The sequence below is a fragment of the Lampetra planeri genome, chromosome 28 (genome assembly GCF_965212315.1).
Source record: "Lampetra planeri chromosome 28, kcLamPlan1.2.h2, whole genome shotgun sequence".
Taxonomy (NCBI): Eukaryota; Metazoa; Chordata; class Hyperoartia; order Petromyzontiformes; family Petromyzontidae; genus Lampetra; species Lampetra planeri.
The window spans coordinates 10,791,749-10,812,442 of NC_136134.1; the positions used below are offsets into that span (position 1 = coordinate 10,791,749).

The following is a 20,694-nucleotide window of genomic DNA, read 5'->3' on the forward strand; positions in this document are numbered from 1 at the left end:
CCCAGGTCTCCACGAGTCCGGAAACCAAGGTGGAAGACTTAAGACCATCAATTCCATGACTTTATCAAGTCGGTTCCAATAAAAAATAAACAAATTATCCCCCCCCCCAGCCCTCACTTACTCAAGCCAACGTAATGAGTACTCTCAGCAGCATACAGCCACCCACGGAGGGTAAGAATTTCGCATTCACAGGAGACTCGCAGGCAGGTGTAAACGCACGTTACTCAACCTTTATTTTGCCTTGTGCACGTGTTGACAGTTTCCACAAAGGGTAAAAAAAAGAGTTGTTTTGAACTCTACTAAAATCCAAAGGAGGTACTTCTGGTGGTACGCAAAGTTATTACAAACGGTGACAGGTATAAAGATTTCAGTCTTGGTGTTAGGAGCTGATTTAAAAATGAGACGCGGAGAGAGAAGGCCAATGAGAGAACGCTGGCGATGGTGAGGTCAACAGTGCCGGCAAGGATTGGGTCTCTGCCTGCCCGTCCGTTCCTGCTGGGACGAGGCCATTGGCCCCTCCGCTTCCTGTTCACACACACACACCACAAAAGACAAAGGTTTCCCCACGTTAGAGCCTTGACAGACTTTCGATTTAAAGCTTTCGTGACTGCAGGGATTCATCTTCTTGGTTCTTTCGGTAAAGTCACGTAGAATGGAAATAATAAAATAACAAAAATAAAAAATAATAAAATAATTCTCACGACGTTTCGGCCACAACGCAAGCAGCCATCCTCAGGTGAAAATGATTTTATGTTTTATTTTTATTATTTTATTATTTCCATTCTACGTGACTTTACTGAAAGAACCAAGAAGACCTTGACAGACTGGTGGGGCAAGTGCAGTTATAGGGGAACGTGGTACGGTGCACAAGGGGTCTGGTGTGGTCAGAACCACCGCCCTGCGGCCTTCGTCTTCCCAGTGCTGATGTTTTACACACCGCACCAGGGTACGCATTTGAGGGCGAGTTGACCAAGGGGAAGGCCCAGGACCGGCTCAGATAGCCGCTGGCACTATTATTGTATGTGCAGAACGTCTGTGCCGCCCGTAGCCAACCGTGCTAATTGGAGACTAATTGGTCACGAAATGGAAATTGAACATGGGTGGCCGGGTTTGAAGCACAGCGCGCTAACCGTTGTGCCACCGCTCCCCACTACATAGTTATCACAGTGTCAAATAACAGCATCACCAAACGGCAAGAGAGTTAAGTTCCATCAACTAAACGCAGCCTTGGAGAAATAATTCAAAAGTCACCAAGTTAATTGGGAACCATGCTGTGGAAGACGCTGATGATTCCACACTCAGAAATGCCTCGATGAGATTATAGAGTAGCTCTGCTCACAACCAGACGGACAGAATTGACCCGATACACGTGGCGTCATTTGTAATCTCGTATGCGAGTCACACCGAGTGCGCTGCTGTGTTAATGCAGAGAAATTGCCTCGCAGCAGCGTAAGTGCGGGGGGGGGGGGTGATAAGGTCAGCGCTTCTGGCAGCAACCTCTCGCATGCGTTTACCCACAAAGGGGGGGGGGGGGGGGCTGGCTCATCTCATTCCAGTTACAATTGAGCACACGCACGATGCTGCCCGCAAGCCAGCGTAGATTGTGCAAACAAACACGCCGCTCTACAATCGAGCCGATGGCGAGAACTTGGACTTACCGGCGAGCCGAATCAGAACTGGCATGATACAAAATGCCTGGTTCGTGTTGGGTGGTGGAGGGGGTTTCACAACAAAAATAATTGGCAAGATGATCAGGACGACGAGGCCCAACAAAAGTCTATTCCGCACCCTAAGTTCGGCTGCGAAAATCTCCTGTGTTGGAAACGATGCCGTTCATAAAACTGCAAAACGTGCAGGGGCGGGCGAGATTTTAATTTAAAGCTCATTGCGTTTTCGCCACGGGGGGGGGGGGGGGGATTGGACCCGGGAAGGGCTCCAAAATGGGGGGCCCTCCACCCACCTTGATGGAGTCATTCAGCAGCAGCAGCCGCAGGCGGCTCGGACGGCGCCGCCGCCACTGCCGCTGGGGTTGGTGGCGCTGCGGCGGCGGCAGTGGCCTCTCCCCCCGTGGACGTGGCGGTCGTGGCGGAGGCCGCGGTGCCGCTGGTGGTGGTGGCCGCGGCGCCGCTCGCCTCCCCTCCGTTGCCGCCCGCGGCCTTGCCGCCCTCTCCGGCGGCGGCAGCTCCTCCGCGCCGCGACCCCCGACCTCGACCCCGGCTGTAGTACGGCCGGCGGAAGTTCTGCTGCTGCTGGGCGCGGAACGGCCTCTCCTCTCCGGCCTCGTTCTCCTTGTCCTCGGCGCCACCCTCGCCGGGGGGGCCGGCGCGGGGCCGCACCGGCCCACGCCTACTGTGGGGGTCACAGGGTGACGTCAGTAGGGTCGCAGGGCGATGCCGGCAGCGGACCGTGTACAGTGTTTTGTCTGCAATATTTTGCTGTCTTTAATTGGATTTTCTGATTGCACTCGGTCACATAGTCACTTTAAGCTGTTTTTTGTTCATGTTTTTGTTTGTTGCGGTTGCACTCGATTCAAGAGCCGAATGGCTCACAGGGCTACACCTAATACATGAACTTGAATGTGCCAGCGGCAGACCGTCCGCACGCGCTAACGCGACTGTCCCGTCACAGCAGGGCACCGTCAACTCAGACACTAACGACGACTCCGTACAACACCACATGCGACATCGCACTGCAGAACCGTTAATCACGTCCCCATCGCCAGCCACCACCCAGAAACGACCAGATTAAGTCTCATCACCACAGCCAGTGATTAACGGAGCTTCCTTAGCTCAATGGGGCTTTACCTTAAAATATCTCTTGATCAGTAAACCTTAATGCCAAACACGGTCCCATCTCTGTTGTCAACACAAAGGTCCCATCAAAACAACCGTTAAATGAAGATGACCAAACATCCCAAAAATAGGCCTACAGAGCATGGCCAACCGATGTCGTCGTCACGGGTTCTTTCTGCATTCAAGCTTGCCTGTGGTTTCCGGCCCTTCTTTCCGAAAGGGGGAACACCAAGGGCACGCGGAGAAAGCCCCACGCATGGTGAAGGGGAAACACTATTCCATCAGCTGAAGTCCAGATTTTTTTTTCTATACTGGCTTCTCCCGGGCAAACCAGGGTAGTAGGAGAGTTGACATTTGCGAGATCCACCGATCCTTGATAGCTCCAGTGCTGGGTTACAGGCGTGCGTCGCTGCCGCCACCACCGCCCGGCTAAATTTATGACCAACGACGATGCCAAATGCGACACGTAATCACCGGAGGAGTGAGAGCGTGCCATCGTTTTGGGAGACCAAACCCCGTTGTGTAACCGGGAGACAATCTTAATGTCCACTGCTGATCCCCCCCCCCCCCGCTCACTCAACTCCCACGCACTCCCCAGTACCTGCGGTAGGGGCGAGTGAAACCGCGGCCGCCTGGACGGCGTGGTGGGGCCGTGCCGTCCACTCCGGCGTCACCGGCGCCTTCCTCGCCCTCGCCAGCCTCGCCACCCTGTGGGGAGGTGGGGTACAACACAAGGCACGCGTGAACATTGCAACCAGTCAACAGCAACCACCGACAAACGTTCGCCACATTTACAGAAAACAATACTGTAACCACATGCAACACGACAAGTAATTGTACTACAGCAAACCACTAACATCTCCATCCACCACAAGAGATGACAACCACTAGAACCACACGTGCAGAAAAACCCGAGCTGCACGGGGAATGAGAGACGGGGCTGGATTGGGCTGTGCGTGGCGGCGATGCCTCCGTTTGGGAGACCGTGGCGAGTGAGACTGCGCTATGGAGATTGGGCTGGACAGGGTTGGGAAATGCGTGCGTGAGACCGAAGCGAGTTGAGAATCATTTTTATTTATACTGGAGGTATCCGATGAGCTATAAAGCGCTTTCACAGATGTCCAGCACTTGACATGGACAATAGCGGCGCTGTGCAAGGCCAGGGCTCGTAGTCGCACTACCTCTGCGAGAATGGGCATGTAAAGACAGAGATGGCAGTGGAGTTATCCCCCCCTGTGAGACAGTGGAGCTGTTTGTGCAAGACTGGGCTGGATGAACAGCGAGGCTGGGCAAAGAGTGGCTCCACCTCTAGACACTGGGCTAATATAGACGGGGCGAGCGAGGGCTGTGCGAGGCCGGGGTGGTGGGTGACGCTTACGTAGTAGGGCGGGTAGCGACGGCCGCGGTAGGCGGGACGCCGCGTCTGCGTCTGGTACCCGGCCTGGTCGTCCTCCTCCTCCAACGCCTCTTCAGCACCATCACCGCCCTCGCCGCCCTGAGCCGTGCGGCACACACGCCCAGCACCGCACACGGCAAACAGTCACGACCACGACCACGAGACGGCAACCGATATGGGGCAGCAACGCAGTCCGTCATGGAAGGCGGCAACACCATCAGCACAGATGCGTTAAGCACCGACAAAACAACACCGCAGGCCACAACTCGCACAACACCATTACGTCACCACAACAACACCATTACAAGCCACCACAACAGTAGTTTTAACACCCAAACACCACTACAACATCAGGTGTCAACAGCTACAACAACACCGTGACACGAAAGCAACATTGTGGTCTGCTGGTGGAACTGTGTGCCGCTGTTGTTTCTGATGGTTGCTGGTGGAGCTGTGGGTGGCCTGCTAGCACAGCAATCGTCCGCTGGTGGTTATGCGAGGGTGCTGGTGGTTATGCGAGTGTGCTGGTGGTTATGGGAGCGTGCTGGTGGTTATGTGAGTGTGCTGATGGTTATGCGAGGGTGCTGGTGGTTATGTGAGTGTGCTGGTGGTTATGGGAGCGTGCTGGTTGTTATGCGAGTGTGCTGGTGGTTATGGGAGCGTGCTGGTGGTTATGCGAGTGTGCTGGTGGTTATGGGAGCGTGCTGGTGGTTATGCGAGTCTGCTGGTGGTTATGGGAGCGTGCTGGTGGAACTGTGGGCGGCGGGCTGATGGTGGAGCTGTGGGCTGCTGCGAGGTGGTGGAGGGGGCTGTGGGCGGGCTGCTGCTGCTGCTGGAGGCGAGTGTGTGTGGGGGCCTTGCTCACATTGCGAGCCCCTCCCCGGCCCCGGCGAGGCCCGGCGTAGTAACCCCCGCGGAAGCGCCGGCGATCGGCCGCGTAGCGGCTGCCCTGCACCGCCGTTCCACCCGGCCCGGTCACATTGGCCGCCTCGGCACCCTGCGCACGCACGCACACGTACGCACACGTGGGATTGACACAAAATACAAAGATGCCCCGTACAGCCTTTAAGTGCTGTTAGCAAATAGCAGCTATGAATGGCTGCGCGGCACATGACGGGGTTGGGGTGGCCAGCACCACAACCGGCCACCTTTGTCTCCCCCAGTGCTGACATTTTACACTGGCACAAAGTACTAATTTGAGTCCGATTCGACCACTGCACCATCAGATTACTGTGGGCATGTAGAACTACACCAATGTTAGCGTGTGCGGATGTCGGCACGAGACAGACCCTGGGGCACATTACAACTGTAATCACATGGGTCATACAAAGAGGCCGACAATCAAAATGCAAATGAACGCGTCAGCTATCGGTGCTGTCGCAATTGACGATTGACCCCAGGTCGGGCGCCAGGTTCCAGCATGCAAGCGGCGGGCCTCACCTTCTCTCCCTCCACAACGTCAAACTCCACCACCTCTCCGTCCCCCACGCTCCGAAGGTATTTCCTTGGGTTGTTCTTCTTGATGGCAGTCTAAGCACAACACACCACGCATCAGTCTGTCAATGAGGGACGCGAGAACTCCAAACATTCTTACTTCAGGCATTTTCCCCACTGATGGGGGGGGGGGGGGTGTCTCCACTTTACTGCTTCCATTCTCCACTCGATCCTGTCCCTGTCGAGCTGGTGGTCTGGACGAGGCTGTCGGCGTTGACCGTGTAACACGACTCGAGTGCCGCCTTCCTCGCTGATGCGTGCAAGCCGCACGCCTCTGCTTGGCGTTATTCATCAACTGCCCACCCCCCTAAAGATTGATTTAGTTGGTCGTAAATGCACCTCTTCCTCCACTCATTCCTGTTCCCGAGCCATCATCTCAACATCCATTCCAGTCGTTCACAGCCTGGCTCACCACTTCCAATCACCTTTTTCTAGGCCTGCCTTTGCGTAATGAACACGCAAAGCGGTGGGGGTCACACGGCCGTACGCAGCCAACTGGTTGGCTGCGTATGGTGGGAAAGTTCAAGACGCATGACTTGCATGCATGACATGACGGGGGACTGCTTCCTTCCTGCCGTGCGCGAGCGGCACACCTTGCGCGTCGTCATTTCTCGAGCAAATCAACCGTCCGCACAAAATTCCACAACGGATTTATTCATCTTGCGCGTGGTGCAGAATCATCGTCACGTGTACAGCCCACAGCGATTCCAGAATAATTATTGAGCTCCTATTCGGGTTAGTCTTTTGTCTACCTTGGGGGAGCATATCATGTGTATGCTCATTACGCAAAAACAGAAAGTAGTAACTAGATAGGGTGTGGAGCAGTGAAGCAGGGGTTCACACTGCGCGATAAGCAACGGTGACACGAGTTCGATTCCCAGCCACGGCTAACATCAGTGGCGAGGGATATCAGTACTGTGCCGACCGGCGAGGTCAAGTATTGCCAAAAAGTTTGCATGGGCATAGAGGTCTTTAGGCAGCTGACAAAGGGCTGATATCCATTAATATTTAAAGCGTCACAATTTAATTCCTACGCACAGGATTAAATGCGTGCATGTTATCAATTGCGTTCAATCGTTAACCATTCTATCGTAGCGCACAACGAGAGTCCCATGTGGGCAGCTCACGTGCTGTGCCCTCTCCACCAGGGTCAGGCTCCGTCTACTGCTGCGGCACAACGACGCGGGGGACCACACGTGTGCATGGAACACGAGTTGTCCAAATTCTACCCCTGTCCCCGACAGCCCTGTCCCCCCCCCCCACCACTGACCACCTGACTCCCATCTCTCCCGCTTCTCCACCTCTCCCCGACTCGGTCTTCGATTACCCCATCTCCCCTCCCCTCGTTTCCCCCCTCCCCTCGCCACCACCTGCCCGCCACCCCCCACTTACTCATCTCTCCCTTTCTCGCTCGCATCTCTGCCTACACCACATCTCCAAACTCTGACTCACATTTCTCTCCCCATTCCTCCAGCCCCCACCTCCCATTCCTCCAATGTCATCTCTCACCCTCCCCACCCCCCCTGGCTCCACTGCGCCCGTGTCCCCATCTCCCCTTTAAGACCCATCTCTCCTGATCCTCAACTCTCAAGCCCTAATTTCCCTTCCAATCCCTAATCTCTTCCTCACAATCCACCATCTCCCCACGGCCCACATCTCTCCCAGCCACCCCCGTGATCTTGTGGCGTGCACGGCTAAACCACTCTCGCTCGTCACCCGCCTCACCTGGTGGACAAAGACATCTTCCTTGGTGTCGTTCCTGCGGCACAAAGCAAGAAGAATACCTCAGCAAAGACGACAACAACACGGGAGTCCAGCCACTCGCGAACACGCGAACAACCACAGCCACCCGTCACGGGACCACCAGCCTCAGGGCCCACGTGGTCACGTGGAACAACCGGCCCCAAAGAACCCACAAAGGGCCGAACGGCCACACGTCACGCCCTTACAGAGCCCACCACTACCCCCCCATCTCATGGGTTTGACCCAATGACCCCACATGACCGAATGACCCCTCCCCGTCTCACCGGTTGATGAAGCCGTATCCGTTTCTGACGTTGAACCACTTGACCGTGCCGAGCACTTTGGTGGCTACGGAAAGGGGGGGGGGGGAGACGCACACGCACGCACCGCGCGACACTTCATGTGTGACCCGGGACAAACATCATTTGGATTTAACAACACGAGCTCAAAAAGCCAAAGTTAAATGTATTAAATGTTTCGCCAAGGAAATCAAAGAGAGGTATGTCCATTGACACACAGCAGACACGCACACAACACGTGGCACACGTGCAAGGCCAGGCAACACGTGCAAGGCCTCAAAGAGAGAGGAATGAAGGGGCCAGGGGGGATATTCGAAAGCCCCGCACACGTCAAAGGCCGAGGGAGGGGAGATGGATTTTTTTAAACATCCTGCACACGTGAAGACACTAATTAACGCCACACGAATACACACGAAGACCAGGGTTACATAGATGCATTCAAGGCCCTGCACGCATTAAGGCCAACCCCAACTTAAAGGGACCCGGCAGACGAAGCGAGGCCCGGGAACACGTGCATGGATTAAATCCGAAACCTCAAGCAGGACATATCTCAATGCGCGTCCCACCCCAACGAATTGTCAGGCGTTACATTAAATATATGTTCATGTGGCCCCTTTACGCGCGAAGGCCCACGACAAATGAATATAAATCAAGGACTAAGACAGCTACAATTAACATCCTGAACGCGTGGAAGGAGGACGGGCCTCGGATAAATTAATTCCACACGAGCTCACGAAACAAGCCAGCCAGCGGACACAAGATCAAATGCTTGCCCGGTACAAAAATTAAGAAGGGGGGCCCTCCCCCCCCACGTGAAGGGCCCTGGGCGAGCCGCACGAGACGAGCGCACGACGCGCGCGAGATCCGGGACGCGTCCTTTAAGAGAAATCGCGGCGCGATTAATACAAAATTGGAACAAAGAGACGCCGCTAAGAAGGGGGAACACTGGGGGAGGATGAGGGAGGAACGCACGAAAACCCCAGAGGTGCAAAGCAACAAAGACCCGCGCTGGACAAGGGATATCGAGCGAAGGCCGCGGGTCTTGTGGAGGCCCCGGACAGCCACCACGTGGCAGGAGCCGACTGCTCCACGCGTCTCGCGCCAAGCTCCGCTAACCCAGGGGGGGTCACCCCTCTCGTGTCGGCTTCCACACAACACCCAGCTTCTCATCCCCTTAAGCCACGCTTCTCAATTCAGCAATTCTCTCCCCCCCCCCCTCATCCTCTCGTAGTTCCCGTAGTTCTCAACTCCTCGTGCGCCCTGGCTCTGCCCCGGGTGACACGTGCCCCAGCCTTGCCGGGCAGCCCGCTGCGGAGACGCCGGTCAGAAGGCACCTCTCACCGCGGCGGCGGTAAATCCACACCCCTCTCTCCACCCCAACATTTGCCTCGGCGCCCATTACCGATTATCTTCTTCTCGGCGACCGCCGGCCGGGGCTTTTCTGGCTGCGCCGCGGCCTCGCTCATGATGGTGGTGGTGGCGGCGGCGGAGGTGGTGGTGGCGGTGGAGCGGTGCGGCCTCGTTCCTGCGTGAAATGGCGGCTCGCCTCCGCCTCTTGTCCCCTCGTGCGTCCTGACGTCACCTCACGGGTGCGGGGAGCGTGGTGACGTCGTCACGAGCGACGGTGGGGTGGGGGTAGGAGGAGGGTAACGCCGCGCGGATGACGTGATGACGTCACCGCGTTGCGGAGAGCGTGGTGACGTCGCGACGTACGGAGAGCAACGGACTGGAGTCACGGCGCGCGGATAGCGTGGTGACGTCACGACGGTGCGGGGAGGGGTGGAGACGTCACGCCCCCGAAGATAGCGTGGTGACGTCACGGCGTGAGGAGAGCGGCGACGACGTCATGACGCACGTGCAGCGTTGAAACGTCACGACGTACCGAAGTGCGTGGTGACGTCACGCGGCAACGTCGGAGAACGGGAAATCGTTCACAATTGGCAGATCAATCAACAACCAATAAACAATCAATCAACAATAAATTAACCATCAATCAACAAACGCGGGGCCTCTCGTCCAATACTTTATTGCTCCAGAAGGCTCACAGGCTGATGGCCTTTAAATAAAGTGGCTTTATTAATTTACTGCAAATCGCCAAACAGACCCTACCCACTACGCACTCGCTTAATTGATTGCCCAATGGGCCGTCCATAAATGACGGCACGCAACTTAGGGGGGGGGGGTCAGACATTTATGACGATGTGTGACGAGGGGGAGGGAATTTGAGAAATGTGACGTCACATGCGCAACTTTAAATAAATATAGACAACACGTTCTACTTAATTAAATAGAATTTTTAATAAATGTTTTCTCCTACAACATCAAATTGCAGCGCCACATTAAATACGCACAACAATGACAATAGTTTCTGAAACGTCGTGAGAATTGTATTTTATTATGTTTTATTTTCATTCTTTTATTATGTCCCTTCTACGTGACTTTACCGAAAGAACCAAGAAAATGACAATAGTTTAAAGCGATTTGAAGCATGGGTTGAGCTTTGTGACGTCATATTTGAGGGGGGGGGGGGTCTGACTTTTTGTGACGCCGTGTGACGAAGGGGGGGGGGGGTCAAATATCGTCCAAAATCGCGTGACGTCATTTATGGACGGCCGCCAAGCTCTGCGGGTCCTCTCCATAGCGAGATGGTCTCGGCCGATGAATGAGCCATCTCATGCCAGAGAAAACCGGAGCAACTTGGGAGCAAACCCACAGTGGTGTGAGGGAGAAACGCTCGATCCCGCACAGACGGGACAGGCGTCGTCTTCTGGCGAGCCATGGTACGCCCTCCCACGGGGAAGGGAATTTCACATGTATGTGTGCGTGTGCGTGATCCACCAACCCTGGTCTGCTGCCTTCCAGCGTGCGGGATCACAATAGACAAGCCACGTGGGTCGCCCACCCACGGGCCCGCCGATTAAATTCTGTGCGAAAAGTTTGGGAAATGATTTCATCATCGTCATCGTCGTCACCACGATCCATGGGCACATCGCCAGTAGGTGTCCACTGCCAATTTCCTCATTCATTTTCACTTTCCTCCTCCGTCTCGTGCCAAGAGTCTCAAGTCGTGGCCGCATATTTTTTGGCACCAACCTCCCTTGTCGTCATCAAGCCATGCTCTGTTAGGTCTTCCTATATTTCCTGTTCCTTGCATTTTTCCGAACAACACACTTTAAATTTTCCCGTTGTTCATCCAACACGTATGTCAAAATAGTTAGTTTCCTTCTCATCACTCCCTGCATCACAAACCGTTCGACCCATACGGTTTACCCCGTATTCTTGCACAGGGACATTAAGTTTGCATGTCCATGCGGCACACAGCCGTTTCAATCCGGGCACATGTTTTTGTCTTTGTGTTTCTCCCTTGTGATGGGACTTAAGGATGAACGTTGAGATTTATAAGGGCACGGGATGACCGATAAGGTCTGAGTCGGTCTGTAATAGGATAGGCACTGAGAAGGGGTTGACAGGTACGTAGTGGTGAGTGTACTAGTGGTGAGTGTACTAGTGGTGAGTGTAGTAGTGGTGAGTGTAGTAGTGGTGAGTGTATTAGTGGTGAGTGTACTAGTGGTGAGTGTACTAGTGGTGAGTGTAGTGCTGGTGAGTGTACTAGTGGTGAGTGTAGTGCTGGTGAGTGTACTAGTGGTGAGTAGTGGTGAGTGTACGAGTGGTGATTGTCCATTTGTTTGTGTTTCTCGCTTGTGTTCGGACTTAGGATGAACTTTGAGATGTAATGGCACACGGGGTGACCGATAAAGTCCGAGTCGGTCTGTAAAAGGGGGTTTTGGCAGGTAACAGAATCAGGTTGCCTTCTTCTCTGCACGACCTTTGTCTCGCTTCCACGCTGCTCACGCTTCGGGAAGGAGATTTAGGGTCGCGACAAATTTGGGGAGCGAGACAGAATCCCAAGACCGCCGTTGAAATAAAAACAAATCCGCGGCAACGCAAACAAGAACCTCGGCCACGACTCCTCCCGTTGCCACGAAAAGTCGACGTTTATTGCCCCTTTCTCGTCAGACGACCTGACATTGCAGCACGGCGATTGGAGGCGATCTCCAGCGGTCGAAACAGACGGAATAGTTCTTAGATACCGCGGGACGAGTTCGCGACATCCACCACGGGGCGAATGGAGTTGCGCGCGCAGCCTCGCAGAGTCGCGACGACACGCGGATCATTCAGACGTCGCACAAGAGTACGTTTTATTTAGACACTTTCAAGGTTATATGTGTGTAATTTATCATTTGTGTGTGTGTCTTTGATGCGTGTGGAGGGAGCGTCGGTGCAGCGGTTAGCACGCTGCGCTTTGCTACGAACCCGGCGTGCCGAGTTGGATTGCCGCTCAGGACCAATAACAGTGCCAGTGAATATTTGAATCGGTCCCCGAGCCTGCTCCTAGGTCAGCTCAGCCTTAAAATGAGTACCTGATGTGGGGGAGACAAAGTCAGCCGGGGTAGGGTTTTGGCCACCCACCCCAACTTTTATGCCATGCCGACCTTCATTGGTGCACGCGAACAGGGCCTGGCCCCAACAGCCTTTTAAAGGATACGGGTTTGGGGGGGTCTTTGTCTTCGTGCGTGCGTGTGTGTTTGTGTAAAATACAAATGGCACAATTTGTAGAGCAAGACACGCTTGTTACGATTGCAGTATTACAAATGAGTGTTGACGATTCACATGGATCACATAACAACAAAATACACTCAGTTATTTTAACCATCATCAGCCACGATAAATCCACTGCTGGATGGAGCTCCCTGCCCTAAAGCCGCCGGCCGCCACCGTCGCCAAAATCCCTTCGCGATCCTGCGATTAAATAATCCACCCCGGCACCTCCACAGCAACTCATTTCATCACTCCATCTCCTGCCCGGTGGCCGCCATCATAATTCCTCGACTATCGTCATCACAATAATAATTATTAAAGACATTCATCATCACGATACCTGATTTATTGGTAAAGTTATAGCCGTACGACAAGAAACACGCACCAGACTTTCCCATCAAGTCCAATGGGGCAGAGCCTTTGCTGCGTTGAACCAAACCACCGTCGCCCACCTCAACGTCCATCCAGCCACTCCATTACAACTTCCATCCATCCCATTCCAACGTCCATCCATCCCATCTCAAATTCCATCTTCCATCCATCCCATCCCAACGTCCATCCATCCATCCCACCCCCATCCCAACGTCCATCCATCTCATCCCCTGCTGAATCCTCTCCAAGCAGCGGAACGAGATCTGGAGAGGTCCGTGGCGTCATCGTCCGAGCGAGCGAGCGAGCGAGCGATCGAGCGAGTCGGGACATCACGGGAAGTGAGTGGGTGTCATTGCAGTGCAGCTTGAGTCCATCCTCGAGTCCCCCCCCACCCCACCCCACCACCCTCCAGAAAATATTCTCACGAGCTTCAATTATATTAAACTGCCTTCGTGCATATACTAATTTACATTTCCACCGCGTGCAATCAATGCCGTGCCTTTTTGTTGTTAAAATGTTTTTTTCTTCCATCTGATGTTGATGCCGATTGCACCAACGGCGTCGCGTCACGATGCAGAGAATTCGGATCTCTTGTGGAGCAGTGCGACGATCGGTGATGGGGGAACGCCCCGCTGAAGCAGATCTCACAGAGCTACCGTTGGACGTGGTTTCCGGCGACCTCTGGTCAACTCACACAATATATCTGCCACGCGCGAGCGAGTTTCATCGCACGAGAGTCAAACGGATAATTTAATCCTTTGGAATTTATCCAAATTAAGTGCAGAAATAAATGTATAGTTTTTTTCAAATTTTTTTGTTGTGTTTTTTTTGTGTGTGCAGCCATTTGGTGACGGAGGACCATCCCACTCACCCGGCTGCTTATTTTAAATCTCAGTTAAACAATCACTCTGGCCGGAACAAAAACACATTTATCGTCCAACCTCACCACCACGGGACACGTCCTTCTCATTTCTCCACCTTCTTGGATTTCTTGCGCTGGATCATCTCCAGCTTCCAGGTGGGCAAAGTGTTCCCCGTCGCGCTGGGCATCTGCGGGGGCGCCACTACCGCCGACCGGACCTGGCCATTCATCTCGGCAGATTTAACGCTGCCACGGGCGCCGGCACCCAAGGCTTTTCCACTGCGAGCGTCACCACCACCACCGCCACCGATTGGTGCTGCTCCCTTGCCTTCACCTGGTAGTGTCACCACCGGCCTGATCTGGCCGTTCATCCCAGCGCCAACAGCACCACCGCCACCACCCGTCGGTGCTCCCCCCTTGCCTCCGAATTCTATTCCGTTGGCGCTCCGGATTTTGAAGCTGGCCCCCCCGCCAGCGGGCCCAGCCGCATTGGTGCCGAGCACCCGCCCGCTAGCGACGTTACTCCCACCCGCCGCTCCAGTGATGGTGGTAGCTCCTCTGCCACCCCCGCCAGGCGTGACCACCCATCCCCCTCCTCCTGCGGGATTCAAATTCATCCTGAGTCCGGAGGCGTCCCTGCTACCGCCGCCGCCACCATCCGTGACGTCACCTCCGGAGTTGGGTCCTGCCCTGGTGGTGGTTGCTGTACCGGCAGAACTGATGGTGAATTTACTGGCAGTGGAAATGCTGGTGGCTCCACCGAAGGAAGTTGCGGTCGTAGATTTACCGGTAGCGGAATTTGCGGTGGGTCCATTGAAGGAACTTGCGGTTGCAGATTTACCGGCAGCAGAATTTGCGGTGGATCCGCCGAAGGAATTTCTTGTCGCAGATTTACCGGATGCAGAATTTGTAGTGGCTCCACCGAAGGAATTTGCGGTCACAGATTTACCGGCAGCGGAATTTTCGGTGGACCCGCCGAAGGAATTTCTCATCCCAGATTTATCGGATGCAGAATTGGCAGTGGCTCCACCGAAGGAACTTGCGGTCGCAGATTTACCAGCATAGGAATTCACGGTGGGTCCCCCGAAGGAAAATCTCGTGACGGATTTACCGGCAGCTGAATTGGCAGTGGCTCCACCGAAGAAACTTGCGGTCGAGGATTTACCGGCAGTAGAACCGGTGCCGAGCCCACCGGCCGCGGTGGGACTGGCAGGGCCGTAACTGGAGCTGTAGGATCTCGGCACACCATTGGCTGTCGGTTTGGTGCCGGCTGTGCCGCCATTGGCCACGTGGCCATCACAGGGTGTGGCTTTGCCCGTGCCATTGACCGCGTTGGTGTTGGTGGTGACGCCGCCGGCCTGCGCCCCGGCACCGTCCACCCTCTGCGGCGCGTCATGCGTTTCCGTCTTGTGCGCGTTGTCGTTCAGGCTCTGTTGAAAGACACGTGCGGGAGGGGCAGGGCGGAGGAATGAGATATCGCATCGTCGACTCGCTTCATTCGATACACGGGAAAAGCTTACCCAATGCCGTTTTATCAAACGCTCGTTTTGGCTCGACGCGGTTTGCATCCGTCCGAAGGTGCGGATGAATTGACCGCGAGAATGATTTATTTACCACGAATGTTGTTGCGCGCGTACATTTTTCGCGGGTAGTTTTTTGCACAAAAATGTCACTCGTACTCAACACACACAACGTCACAACGCAAGTTTTCACATCGTCGAAGGCATCTAGCCGTCCGCTCGTTAAACAAAGAGGGGAGAGGGGGGGGGGTGATAGTTTCGGACCCACGAGGCCGATCATTTGTCGAACACGGTTTTGTCCAACGCGGCATTTTGTAGGAACGCAACCCGCCCCCCCCCCCCCCCTTGTTTGGCGAGGTCTGCCGGCATTGCTGTAAGAATCATGATCACGCTTGTTTCTCCAGGAACGCTTCACCGAGTCTCAGGACTTTATTTTCTATTGGAGGACTCTCGTAAGACGCCACAGCAGGGGGTGCGATCTTGCCGCTACTGCTGCTGCAGCTGAGTGTAGCATTGGGACGTTATAGTCAATACCGGTCAAATTGTGTGTGTGTTTATTTTCAGCTATGGGAGGAAAGCGGAGAACCTGGTGGAAACCCGTGGAGAACAGGGGGAGAGCATACAGGACTCCGCACACTCACCCACTCACTCACCCACTCACTCACCCACTCACTCACCCACTCACTCACCCACTCACTCACCCACTCACTCACCCACTCACTCACCCACTCACTCACCCACTCACTCACCCACCCACTCACTCACCCACTCACTCACCCACTCACTCACCCACTCACTCACCCAATCACCCACTCACTCACCCACTCACTCACTCACCCACTCACTCACCCACTCACTCACCCACTCACTCACCCACTCACTCACCCACTCACTCACACTCTATATAACTCGGGGGAGAACATACAAACTCACCCACTCACTCACTCTCGACGAAACAGGGGGAGAATATACAAAATCCAGCACAGGAAGGCACCCTGGGTCCGAAATCGAACCCAGGCCCTCCTTCCTGCCACGAGGCACCACGGGTGTTAGCCCTGCGCCACCACCCGACGTCACGAGCCCGTGAGTAGCATTCACGTTTCCTGCTTTCAGGAGCGGCCATCTCGTCCCAGCAGCCGATTGCCGTACCCACCTTGCGCACACAACAAAGATAAAACCCCCCCCATCCCCCCCACCCTCGTGTAGCCTTCACACACTGTTGGGGCAAGTGCTGTTAGCAAGTAGCACCGCTGAAGGCCGGTACGGCACACGAGGCGATGGGTGGCCAACACCACACCCGGGCCACCACGTTTACACATCGCACCAGGTACTCATTTGAGGACCGAATCAACGCACGCCGAGACAAAGATACAGGTGACGGGTAAAGGTGAAGCCCTGCAATTTCCCGCTTACGCCACCGCCGGCGGAAAGGGGCTCCACTCGAGGTGTCCTCCCCAGGCCTACTCTTCCACGCAGGCCAGACGCCTCCGAAGGGGCCGGAGTCCCCACGCTTCATGTATCAAGCCCCACCCCCGCCTGGACACGGATGCCCAAGTCCGCAGACTGTCCGGGTCAAACCAGCACGTGGCCAAGTCAAACCCGGGCAGGTGGCAAACCCATCCAAACCGGTCAGACGTCCTTGAAGGGGTGAGGGTACCCGCGCAGCACGCGACCTGCCCATTGGCTAACCAGCGGCGGCACACTTTCTCCACCACGGGTTCAGATGCCACAACGGGAGATGGGATCGAACCTCTGTGACCAACTGGATTTGAAGGTCCAATGGCGCCACTCGCCATCACACCACGGACACAAGGAGACGATATGTATTCCAGGTCACCCGAGGACAGGTGCTGCTACCAAGCACCCATTTAAACAGGAACAGCAAACAAGGATGCGGTTGCAGCGGTCACCGATACACGTCACACAGATACCCTCGGAGAGCCTTGCAGACTGTTGGGGCTAATGCTGATAGCGAGCTCACCTATTAAGACGGTGCCGATGTTGACACACCAACCCGGGTATTGATTTAAGGCCGAGTCGACCCGGAATCGAACTCGGGTCACGGGGTTCGTAGCGCAGTGCGGTAACCACCACGCTACTTTTACAAAGACAAAGATCTCGTGTAGCCTTAACAGACTGGAGGAGCAAGTGCTGTTAGCGAGCACCTACGAAGGCTGGCACAGCACATGAACGGGTGGGTGGCCAGCACCACGCCCGGCCGCCTTTGTCTCCCTAGTGCCGATCTTTACACACCGTACCAAATAGTCATTTAAGGCTGTGTCGACCTAGGAGAGGCCCAGGACCGGTTCATATAATCGTTGCCGGTGTTGGTGGCCGTGAGAACGAATAAAACTCGGGTCGCTGGGTTTGTAGCGCGGCACGCGAACCGCTAACACTCCGCTCCCCCCCCAACGCACACGCGCTAAGATCCCCCACATTGACCAACAGACTGCTGGGGCAAGTGCTACTAGCGAGCACCTATAAATGAAGGCCGATGTTAACTCCCTCGCCTGGTTTACGGGAGAGTCGTGGGTTCAATATCAATTTTATAATTGTTCTAAAGTGTCTCGAAATAAGTCGCTGCTCTCTTGAACCTATAATATGAGATAAGATTCGACTATTTATTTTCGGCAATGGGACATTGGGACATCTTCTCGCGAGGCCGGCATGCTATGGGTTGTGGTTCTGGCTGGGCTGGGCACGGCAAAGAAGCCGGCGATTTTTTTCACAAGTGAATACAAACCCCTCACCGTCGGGGCCCTGCACTGGCTCGGCTCCGACGTGCCAGTGGAAAAGTGCGCACGTGCAACCGGCCACCGCCGCGACCGCTCACAGCCCACCACCCCCCCCCCCCCCGAGCCGTAAACAACCCGGGGCCTCACCGTCTGGCCCCGTCCGGAGAACACGGTGGTGACGGCCTTGCTCTTGGAGGTGGGGCGCAGCACGCGGCCCGCCTTGAGCTCCTGCAGCAGCGCGTCGTTGGGCCCCGGCGACTGCATGTTGAACACGGGCATGCTGGCTGCGCGGGGGGGCGGGGGGGGCGCAGGACAAGGGGGGGGGCACAAATAAGAGGAGGGAACGATTCATGGGAACTCGAGTGCGACACAGCCCTCGCGTGAACGCGTGGCGGCGTTCACGCCACAGCTCCGTTGTGGCTGTGACGCGGTTCAAGAGATATTAGTCGGGGTATCTGTGAATGGATCGCGCTGGGTGGGACGGTTGCCCAGAGGTCAGAGTGCTGAGCCAGATTTCAACTGCGAGTTGATGGTCTCAACGACAAAAATCGCGTGAAATTTGGTTCCGCACTTAATTGTGGCGATAATGTCAGCCCTCTATCAGTTTGGCTGTCACGTGACGAATCTCACACTCACACTGCAGAGCAGGTGGCAGAGAATTGCCCTCCGCTGTGTGCGCGGTGGACTAGAGGTCACTTGAAGAAGAAGGGATCTCAGAGGTAGCTCTGTGAGCCAGGGCCACATCGCTCGTGATAAATAAACAATAAAGTCGGTAGAACATTTTGCCAAATCATTGACACGTCTTTCCATGACCGCCGGTGCGCAACGGCGGGGAGGGGGGAGGGGGTCGGTGGGTGGGTGGTGTGGGGTGGGGGGGCCTTACACGAAGAGGAGGAGGAGCGGCGTGACGACGAGCCGCACGTCTCCTCCATGCTGCCGCTGCTCAGGCTGCTGCCGGGCCTCGGCCACGCCGAGCGGACGCCGTTTTCCGTCATCAGCGGCGGCAGCGGCGGTGGCGGCGGCGGCGGCGGGGGGGGCGCCGGCACGCCGGGGGGCGGCGGGATGTCGGAGTCGAGATCCGCGACGGTCGCGGAGCCCGGGGCGAAGGCCTCCCTGCCGTCGGCGCGATCGCCGCCCGGGACGTCCGGACGCTCGTCGGCCGTCGTCGGCACACGGGCGTCGGGAGGGGTGGCCGGCGGAGGGTGGCTCGGAGGGGCCGGGATTTTGGCGAAGGGCGTGATGGTGGCGGCGGCGTGGAAGGTGGAGAGCTTAGAAGCGGAGGCGGCGGGCTTTGCCATCGAGCTGGGGCCTGCGCGAGGCGCCCCGTGAACGGTCACCGGCACCCCGTCCGCCGACTCTCCCTGCGTCACCTCCATCCACTGCTGGGAGAGGGACGCCCGCTTGCCAGCGGAGGGCTGCTGGGCAGCACGCGGGCACGGAGGGGGGGGGGGGGCCGAGACGGCCACGTTAGCGGTGGCACCGCACGCGTGTGCCCGCGGGGGGAGGGGGTCGGGCCGCTGGGCCGTGTACACGCCGCTCACTCCAGATGCGTTTTTGGGTGCTTCCGCGTTTTCGTTGGGCGCGACGTTTTGCTCCGCGCGCCGGGAGCTTCATCCAGCAACCGAATTCACGAACTGAAGTTGCCTGTGATTAGAATCACGTCCTCAAGTACAGCAGCGAATTGATGGTCGTCTCAGCCCGGTCACCGATGACTGCACAGAAAGCACATTCTTTTTTTGGTTTTGCCCTAATTTTCTATTAAATTCCAGCTTTGAGAAATAAATATCGGTTTAACAGTCACACAATGAACACTACTCTCATATGCAGAGCGGGTGAGAACACTCCGCCTTCTGCTGCGTGCGGCGTGTGGACCGGAGGTTCGCCAAGGGATGTCAGACGCAGCTCTGTGATATCCACTTCCACTGGCCGTAAGCGGATATCGAAGAGTGCCAGCGCTGTGCGAGCATTCCGAATCGATGGGTCGGCTCTTGGCATAACGTCGACAGCACAATCGGGATACAACCGAGCACAAGATTTCGTAAAAAAAACACAATCCATGGGCTCCTGGACTCGCGCGGATTGAACTCGGTAAAACAGTTTCCGGGACAAGTTCAAATAATCGTCACCGGTGTTGGTGGCCGTGAGCGGGTATTCGAACTCGGGTCGCCGGGTTCGTAGCGCAGCGCGCTAACGACTACACTACCGCTCCCCATGATAATCGTCACACACACACACCACAACAACAACAACCGCCATTCGCCACTAAGTGGCGGTGACGTCACCACGACGCTTGTGCCAGGCCATGTGCACCTTGAGGCCACGTGAAGTGTCACCTTTCCGTTGAGCTTGGCGGCGGCGGCGGCGGCGGCGTCCTCCTCGGCGCCGTTTTTTCCGCTCCAGCTCCTGCTTCTCGCGGCTCGCCTGGATGCGGCTGAGTGTCCGCGGCTTCTGGAAGCCAGGGATGCGGCGGAGGCGCGCTTGCTCGAGCACCGCCGGCGTGAGCTGCGGCGGGAGGGGGCCGAGGAGCCAAGCGGTCAGAGTCCACGCGGCGGCGCACGGCCGACGGCGTCGCCAAGGGCTGGCGGCGCCGGGCGAATTCCTCAGCTCCCGCCCCGCGCTGCCTTCGTCATCGTCCACCCAGCGGCTTGCGCAGACCGGGACGTGCGTGGTGGGGTGAAAGTGTGGGTATAGACCCCACCGCCACCCCAATAGCAAACACAACTGGCCAGAATGGAAGAGGAGGCCAAAGTACCCTATCTCTCCACTAGGAGGGGCTCTCTCTCTCTCTCGAGCTCATCTCAGTGGAAACCCCCCGCCAGCCAGCTCTGGCGTGAGTGAGCAATTGCAGGGCCGCGCCTTCATTTAGATGTTGCAAAACGGCA

At 56.1% G+C, this 20,694-nt stretch overlaps 2 protein-coding genes across 4 annotated transcripts in view; both read right to left on the reverse strand.

Annotated features, from left to right (window-relative positions):
* Positions 1–210: 210 nt before the first annotated feature.
* Positions 211–9,293, reverse strand: LOC144728449 (Y-box-binding protein 3-like). The gene is made up of 9 exons (XM_078607896.1): positions 9,127–9,293; positions 7,710–7,773; positions 7,408–7,441; positions 5,629–5,718; positions 5,054–5,185; positions 4,171–4,287; positions 3,394–3,500; positions 1,961–2,349; positions 211–525 (listed from the first exon to the last, which is right to left on the reverse strand). Exons 1-8 carry the CDS (start codon positions 9,188–9,190, stop codon positions 1,971–1,973), a joined length of 987 nt encoding a protein of 328 aa, XP_078464022.1. The 5' UTR covers positions 9,191–9,293; the 3' UTR covers positions 211–525; positions 1,961–1,970.
* Positions 9,294–11,700: 2,407 nt separating this feature from the next.
* Positions 11,701–20,694, reverse strand: part of LOC144728450 (uncharacterized) — a 41,685-nt gene continuing 32,691 nt past the window's right edge. For 2 of the 3 annotated variants that reach the window (XM_078607899.1, XM_078607900.1), the window contains 4 exons: positions 20,146–20,314; positions 18,696–19,227; positions 17,960–18,096; positions 11,701–14,987 (listed from right to left, as the gene is read on the reverse strand). In XM_078607899.1, coding sequence (XP_078464025.1) covers positions 13,662–14,987; positions 17,960–18,096; positions 18,696–19,227; positions 20,146–20,314 — 2,164 coding nt within the window. In that variant the 3' untranslated portion in view covers positions 11,701–13,661. Of the gene's footprint in view, positions 14,988–17,959; positions 18,097–18,695; positions 19,231–20,145; positions 20,315–20,694 lie in introns of all 3 variants that reach the window. The other variant, XM_078607898.1, reaches the window with a different exon arrangement.

Excerpts from the sequence above, each read along its gene's own strand:
- LOC144728449 (XM_078607896.1), bottom strand. The coding sequence starts at position 9,190 with ATGAGCGAGGCCGCGGCGCAGCCAGAAAAGCCCCGGCCGGCGGTCGCC. Across the intron at positions 7,442-7,709 it reads GGATACGGCTTCATCAACCG|GAACGACACCAAGGAAGATG; the intron begins GTGAGACGGGGA and ends TTTGTGCCGCAG. Across the intron at positions 3,501-4,170 it reads GTCGCTACCCGCCCTACTAC|GGTGGCGAGGCTGGCGAGGG; the intron begins GTAAGCGTCACC and ends ACCTCCCCACAG.